Genomic DNA, 7,955 nt, shown 5'->3' with positions numbered 1-7,955 from the left:
TAAACTATTTTTTTCTGTCTATAATATTTACTTTCCAGCATGTTTTTTTCATAGTCTCTTATTGTTCTTTTATGGATGCAGTATCCTCTTAACTCTGAGGATATTATGGTGGGTTTTTTTCCTTCTGATCCTTTACTGTCTCTAGTTTTTTGATTTGTTGTTTGTTTTGATCTACAGTTTTCAACGTTGGAGGTTCAAGTGCCTGGCTGTCCTTTTATTTTTATTTATTTATTTATTTATTTTTTTGAGACGGAGTCTTGCTCTGTCGCCCAGGCTGGAGTGCAGTGGCGCAATCTCGGCTCACTGCAAGCTCCGCCTCCCGGGTTCACGCCATTCTCCTGCCTCAGCCTCTCCGAGTAGCTGGGACTACAGGCGCCCACCACCACGCCCGGCTAATTTTTTTGTATTTTTAGTAGAGACAGGGTTTCACCGTGGTCTCGATCTCCTGACCTCGTGATCCGCCCGCCTCGGCCTCCCAAAGTGCTGGGATTACAAGCGTGAGCCACCAAGCCCAGCCTATCCTTTTAAAGAAAGGCAGGCTGGGCATGGTGGCTCAAGCCTATAATCCCAGCACTTTTGGAGGCCAAGGCAGGAAGATCACTTGAGCCCAGGAGTTCGAGACCAGCCTGGGCAACGTGGTGAAACCTCGTCTCTACCAAAAATACAAAAATTAGCCTGGCATGGTGGTGTGCACCTGTTGTCTCAGCTACTTGGGAGGCTGAGGTGGCAGAATGGTTTGATCCTGGGAGTCAGAGGTTGTAGTGAGCCGAGATCATACCAATGCACTCCTGCTTGGGTGAGAGCCAGACCCTGTATCAAAAAAAAAAAAAAAAAAAAAAAAAAGGCAATAAAAAGCAAATAAATGCTAATTATAAGCTCTGTGCCTGGCTGGGCTCAGTGGCTCACACCTGTAATCCCAGCACTTTGGGAGGCCGAGACAGGCAGATCACCTGAAGTCAGGAGTTTGAGACTAGCTTGGCTGCCTGGCTAACATGGCAAAACCCCGTATCTACTAAAAATACAAAAACTAGCCAGGCATGGTGGCACATGCCTGTAATCCCAGCTACTCAGGAGGCTGAGACAGGAGAATTGCTTGAACCCAGGAGCTTGCAGTGAGCTGAGATAGTGCCACTGCACTCCAGCCTGGGGGACAGAGACTCCGTCTCAAAAAAAACAAAAAAGTCTGTGCCCATGCATAGAGCTTATCAACTGGTATCTAAGACTCTCTTTTGGGGCAGTCAGTTTTTAGAGACCCTCCAAACTCCTACCTTGAGGATATGAGCCTATTATACTTATCAGAGCAAGTTGAGGGAAGGGATCTGGGAAGTGTCTCACCATGCACCATGTAAACTTTCCCTTAATCCTCTTTTCCAGTAAACCATTACTCTCAGATGTAGCTGGTGCCCTCAAGTCCAGATTCTCTCATTCAGCATCACTAGGAAACAAACCTTTAGTCGTGCGGTGGTAGAAGGCAAGATGGGTAGCAAATACCTGGCTGTGAATGGTGAGGGAGGAAATTTGGAATCTAGTTGTTTATATATATATATATATATATATTGACTTTAAATTGATGCTATTTTCAGTTCCACGTGAACTTCTACCTTGAGAAGTACCTGATACCTGCAATTTCTGAGGCTTTCCAGGGTTTCGTGGTTAGAATTAGCTTGCTTCTGGGTTTCCTGTACAGCTGTCTTAGATTTCAGCTTTCTTGAACTTGCTAAGTCAATGCGATTCCTCTACTTTTCAGCTTCCAGCAGTTTGTTGCTCTCATCTGTCCTCCTTTTCTTCATCTATTGAAGTTTTTACTTTATCCTTTCACTTTTGTTATAGTGGCACTTTGTAAGGGATTGGAGTTAAACTGGTCCATTCAGTTCCCCCACCTTTCACAGGATGTCTGTCCTAATCCAACTTCTTCTCTTCCTTCTTTCTCCCAGAATTGGCTCGCAAGTATCCTTCCATTTTCCATCACATCTTTCTCCTAATCAGAAATCCTTCCCTCTCAGACCTGCAGAGTAAACCACTTCTTTTATGCTTGTTTCTAATGAAGCACAAAGGCTTCCTAAGGGTCTTCACGGGGTTTTTAGTTACTAACAAAATATAGACAGGGATTAAAATAAACATGGGAAAAGTTCCAGTCTTGAGAGCTAGCTAGGTGAAATAGAAATTCCTTTTGTTCTTAAACGTCTTTTTTACCTACAAGGAGTACATCTTAGTTCTGATGTCACAGCATCCTTAGGGTGTTGCTTTGACAGCCACAAACCTCTGTGGCCAGCAGCACCTTCTGCCTGAGTATTGCTTGCACCTGCTGGGCTCGTTCTGCCCACTTGGCCTGGTAGCCTGCACTCAGCTCCTGCTACTGGCCTGCATCCCACACCTGCCAAGAGAGGGACAGGTACGGAGCAGTGAGGGATATATGGATGAGCAAGCACAGGGTCCAGCCACTGCACACAGCCAGGCATGCTAGCTGCTGCACTGAGGTGGGCAGCTTTATGTGCTGGCACAGGTGCCAGCTCCCTGAAAGGCTGAAGCTGGACCAGATGTACTGCACGTGGTTTCTGCTGTGGGTAACTGGGTCTGAACAAGAGGAATGCCATGGTGCCCAGAATCTTGGAGATGCCAGGAAGCACAGAGCCCCAGAGAGTGTGTCACAGCCCTGGCTCAGGGCTCAGGGAGCCTGTAGGTCTAGGATCCCCCAAAGGGCCACAGCTATTCTCTCCTCCTCGTTGCCTGCAGTGTGGCAAGCAAGGGAGTGTGTTTCAGCCCTGTTTGTGTTACAGCTCTTTTAGTCCCACCACTCGGCGGGTCCCGAGTTCTTGTCCTGCATCCAGGAAGAATGAGGTACACAGACAACTGGAGGGTGAGAGAGGTGGAGAGTAGCTTCACTGAGTGACAAGACAGTTCTCAGGAGACCTGGAGTTGGTAGCTCCTATCCGCAGGCAGGTCATCCCATTGTTCGTGTAGCCCTCAGCGGAGAGACCTGGGGTGGGTAGCTCCTATCCGCAGGCAGGTCATCCCATTGTTCGTGTAGCCCTCAGTGGAGAGACCTGGGGTGGGTAGCTCCTATCTGCAGGCAGGTCATCCTGCCATCAGCCCAAGTCTGGCTGAGTCTGGAGTTTTTATGGGCTTCAGAGGGGAGTGTGTGCTGATTGGTCCATGGGCAGCTGTGGGTGGGCCCAGAAAAAGCGCCATAAGTTCTCACTCGACTTGGTGAAACTGGCAGGTTCCAAAACTGGCAGCCCAGCCCCCAGGCTTCAGGCCATCCCTGGCTTAAAGGTGGGCTTTACTGGGGACCCACCCCTTTCTGCCCAGGAGGCTGTCTGCCTCCTGCCACCATCCATGTCACCCATGGTGCCCAGGCTGTTTGTGCCAAGGGGCACCTGTGGGCCCATGCCAAGCCACCCTCAGCCCCCCCTCACCCTCCCTGCCTCCCATGCTTGTCCGTGTCCAAAGTTCGGAGAGGGCCAAGGCAGTAGGGGCTGCTTGTCAATACTGCCCCAAGTGCACACACACCAAGCTGGATCATGACAGTGCCCAAGGTTGGCCAAAACTTTGCTCCAAAATCAGAGCACGTGCTGGGAGTGGGGAGAGGCCATGCAGTGGGAGCAGGCACTTCTGAACCTGCAGGGGCGGGGAGGGGTGGGGGAGGCTTCCTGAGCCCCCAAGAGTGCAGGGATGCCTGGGTCTGCAGCTGTGGCTGGGCAGCTGCAGCTGCGCCCAGGAGGTTGGGGCTCCCAACCCTCCAACTCAGAAGGGGGCAGGGCTCCCACCTGTTACTGGCTCCCACGGCTCAACAGAGCACAAAGCCCTGGCCACGCCTCCCCCACTGCAGCCGATGTCATGGCAGCAGCCACTCCAGACATGGTGCTACTGCCATCACTAATATTTTTGAAGCTGTATGAAAGGTTTGTATTCACAAGACCTTTCATGATTTTATAAACGTCAACATTTTCAATGTCCTTTCAGGTGGAAGCTGAAGCCTTTTAGTCCATCCTTATGTAAATGACTGGGTATCCATGAGTATTACTAATGGTAATTAGTATTCATGGGGTATCAGCGCTTTAGACTTCTCTCTGCAGCCATTCTGACATGGATAGGGTAACATCTATAATAACTGTTAAGCCACCGACACCTCCCTTCAAGGTAGGGTCAACAGCATATCATTTCCCACTACTGACTTTTGTAAAACCAGTATTTCTTCAATAGCTTTGCATACATGATCTTATTTAATGTTCATGACAGCTCTAAAGGAAATACTAAGTGGAGCACTGAGACTCAGAAACATTTGATGATACAGGAAGAGTTGGGGTTATTCAAAGACAAAGTTTAACAAGAAGAGGGCAAAAGTTTTAGACTCTTGACTCCAGGTGTTCTTTGTTATTCTCAGGTGCTTTCTTCACCTCTGTGAGACTGGAAACCTTCACTTCCCTTCAGATGTCAAAGAAGGGCTTTGCCTGGTCTATCATCTCACAAGTCATCTATTATCTACTGGTCTGTTACTATGCCTTCATACAGGTGAGTCAGTAATGTTAGATGTCAGCCTGGGCAACATGGCAAAACCTCATCTTTACCAGACTTCAAAAATTACCCAGGTGTGGTGGCATGCACCTGTGGTCCCAGCTACTCTGAAGGCTGAGATGGGAGAATTGCTTGAGCCTGGGAGGCAGAGGTTGCAGTGAGCTAAGATCATGCCACTGCACTTCAGCCTGGGCAAGAGAGCAAAACCCTGTCTCAAAAATAGTGATGATGATGATGATGGTCTTAGATGTGAAAAATAAACGTTGCCACATTTTATTTGGGAAGCTCTACAATGACGTGTTACTAGAATTATGGCTATAATTTTGGTCCTTTTCAGAAACCTGAATTCAGTTAAAGGCTGACTGGTTTTCCACCAAATAGAGTAGCTCTTTCAATTTTTCAGGAGCTAAAGAATTAAGTCTGTAGAAATAGTACTTTTGTAGTTTTATCAGCCCTATATGAAGTAATACCAAGCAAGTATGAACAAAGAGCAAGCACTCAAAAATACAAATGATTGGCTCATGCCTATAGTTCCAGCACTTTAGGAGGCCGAGGCAGGCTGATTACCTGAGGTCGAGAGTTCGAGACCAGACTGGCCAACATGGAGAAATGCCATCTCTACTAAAAATACAAATTTAGCTGGGCGTGGTGGCGCATGCTTGTAGTCCCAGCTACTTGGGAGGCTAAGGCAGGAGAATCGCTTGAACCTGGGAGGCGGAGGTTGCAGTGAGCCGAGATCGCGCCACTGCACTTCAGCCTGGGCAACAAGAGTGAAACTTCATCTCAAAAAAAAAAAAAAAAGTGATTGGCCAGGCACAGTGGCTCACACCTGTAATCCCAGCACTTTGGGAGGCCGAGGTGGGTGGATCACCTGAGGTCAGGAGTTCAAGACCAGCCTGGCCAACATGGCAAAACCCTGTCTCTACTAAAAATACAAAAATCAGCTGTGCATGGTGGCGGGCTCCTATAGTCCCAGCTACTTGGGAGGCTGAGGCAGAAGAATTGCTTGAACCCGGGAGGCAGAGGTTGCAGTGAGCCGAGATGGCACCACTGCACTCCAGCCTGGGTGACAAGAGTGAAACTCTATCTCAAAAAAAAAAAAAAAAAAAAAAAAAGGAAAAAAAATACAGATGATTACACTCAGAAGAAAATATATTTATATCTTAAGCCAAACACAGTATTTTTTCTTCATTCTCAGGCTTGATAACTAATTTAGAGACTTTTGCTGGGCATGGTGGCTCACACCTGTAATCCCAGCACTTTGGGAGGCTGAGGTGGGCAGATCACTTGAAGCCAGGAGTTCGAGACTAGCCGGGGCAAAATGTCAAAACCCTGTCTCTACAAAAAATACAAAACTTAGCCAGGCATGGTGGCATGTGCTTGTGGTCCCTGCTACTTGGGAGGCTGAGGTAGGAGGATTGCTTGAGCCTGAGCCTGGGAGGTTGAGGCTGCAGTGAGCTATGATCGCACCACTGCACTCCAGCCTGGGCAACAGAGCGTGACCCTGTCTCAAAGAAAGAAACTTTTGTATTATTTAAGTGACAGTTTATGATCTCCAAGAAAAAGAAAATAAATGTATCCAGAAGATAATTTTTCTGTAAGCAGCATTTCTGAAGACTACAGAGCTGAACTAAGACCATAACCCATTTGTCCAAGTGAGATCTAATAAACGCCTGGCAGTGTGCTTTGCCCACAGACATCAGCTGCGTTCGTCACACTTGAGCAGGGGAAGACCTAGCTAATCTCTCAGACAAGCAACAGTGACTGTGCTGTCTATGTTTAGGTTTGTCGGCTAAAACGGCAGAAGTGGAGGTTCTTCACTGGGAAAAGAAACATTCTGGACACAAGTATAATCCTCATTAGCTTTATCATCCTGGGGCTTGACATGAAGAGTATTTCTCTACAGAAGAAAAACATGGCACGATACCACGATGACCAGGACAGGTGAGAGGAAGCCTGATGGGCACAGCATATTCCTACCTCATGTCTAAAGTTTCCTGGTTATACCCAAGTATTCTTTCAAACTCCCCTTCCTTCACTGCCCTACCAGATCTGTATTTGCATAATATTAGAGTTAAAAGAGAACTTGGACTCATGTCCACAGCAGAGAAGACAGTGAACTAGAAGTCATTTAACTGCTAGTTACACTGAAGAGCTCTTCTGCCGTCATTAGTGCTTAGGTATGTGCTTAAGGATAACACATTTAGATTTCAGAAAGGCCTGGAATTGGTCATTATTTTGCCCTCTGGCGAAGGCATAAAGCCTAACGCACAACAAATAATTCTTTAAATAAAACCACAACACATAGTCCATCCTTTAAATGCAAAGGGAGCTGCATTCTGGGTAGGGATGTTCATCCATTCACTCATCCGTACTAAGAGATGTTTGGTGTCTCTTTGAGCACCTTCTCTGGTTTTTCCCATGGAGAGGAACATCTATCTGTTTCCCATGCCAAGTGTTGCTTTGCTAACCTTTGCATCAGTGGCCAAGAACCTGGGTGGTGATCTGTGTAACTTTTCCTGAGGCATTGTTCCAAGTAGGCCTTATGGAGAGCAGTTTATGCAGGGACAGCGGATCTGTGCAGAGCACCACTTGCTAGTGTCTGTGGGCCTCCTTCCAAGTAACCTGGTTGCTGCAACCTAAAATTATGAATGTATCTCTCACAAAACAAAACCTGATTGCTAAGCAACACCCCTCACCTCTAGTCTACCATCCATCATTTTGTTCTAAGCTTTATTGCACCTATTACATCAATCCTGGACTGCCAGAGAACACAGGATTAGTGTGCCACAGAAAACAGACCAGCAGCATGGCTCCTCTCTCTGGACTGAGTTAATCTCCTTTTGAGAGGAGAGATTTGGCTCAGAGAAGTGCAGGAGCCTGGTTTTGCTTCCCAGGATGAATTTGGAATAAATAAATCAGCTAGAGGTCACATTTTAAGGTTTCTTCAGCACAGCTCCCAGTGCAATCTGCAGCAGGTACATCACTTGAATAATACATGGCCTTCTGTTACTCCCATATCCACAACTCACAGGAGGCCACACTAGAAAGCAGTTCTCACATCAACAAGCATTTGACCTCACAGGACTCAGGGCTGCCACACTCAGCACAGGGGTGCTGGGGAAACTGCGGCATAGGCACATACTTCTTGCTCAGTAACCGTCAGCTTTTCTTGGTGCAGGTTCATCAGCTTCTACGAAGCAGTAAAAGCGAACTCTGCTGCGACTCACCTTGTGGGCTTCCTGGTTCTCCTGGCAACTGTTCAGTTATGGAACCTGCTGCGTCATAGCCCAAGGCTGCGGGTCATCAGCAGGACACTGAGCCAAGCCTGGGACGAGGTGGTGGGCTTTCTGCTGATCATCCTAATCCTGCTGACAGGCTATGCCATTGCCGTAAGCCCCCACGTTGCTGTCTCTCCTTCTCCGTGTGCTGTGGTATTG

The 7,955-nt window shown here is 47.6% G+C and overlaps 1 protein-coding gene and 1 long non-coding RNA gene across 2 annotated transcripts in view; one reads left to right on the top strand and one right to left on the bottom strand.

The window, feature by feature from the left end:
* PKD1L3 (polycystin 1 like 3, transient receptor potential channel interacting) overlaps nt 1-7,955 on the top strand; it is an 84,052-nt gene that overhangs the window by 71,133 nt on the left and 4,964 nt on the right. Inside the window, 3 exon segments of the mRNA XM_055298487.2 lie at nt 4,385-4,512; nt 6,299-6,459; nt 7,697-7,907. Coding sequence (XP_055154462.1) covers nt 4,385-4,512; nt 6,299-6,459; nt 7,697-7,907 — 500 coding nt within the window.
* On the bottom strand, nt 6,366-7,861 carry LOC134731700 (uncharacterized). The gene is made up of 2 exons (XR_010114174.1): nt 7,746-7,861; nt 6,366-7,154 (listed from the first exon to the last, which is right to left on the bottom strand). It is a non-coding gene; the product is annotated as an uncharacterized lncRNA (long non-coding RNA).

This window comes from Symphalangus syndactylus, chromosome 11, assembly GCF_028878055.3.
Source record: "Symphalangus syndactylus isolate Jambi chromosome 11, NHGRI_mSymSyn1-v2.1_pri, whole genome shotgun sequence".
Taxonomy (NCBI): domain Eukaryota; kingdom Metazoa; phylum Chordata; class Mammalia; order Primates; family Hylobatidae; genus Symphalangus; species Symphalangus syndactylus.
Note: the sequence above shows the minus strand (reverse complement) of the source record. Positions and strands in the feature narration are given on the sequence as shown.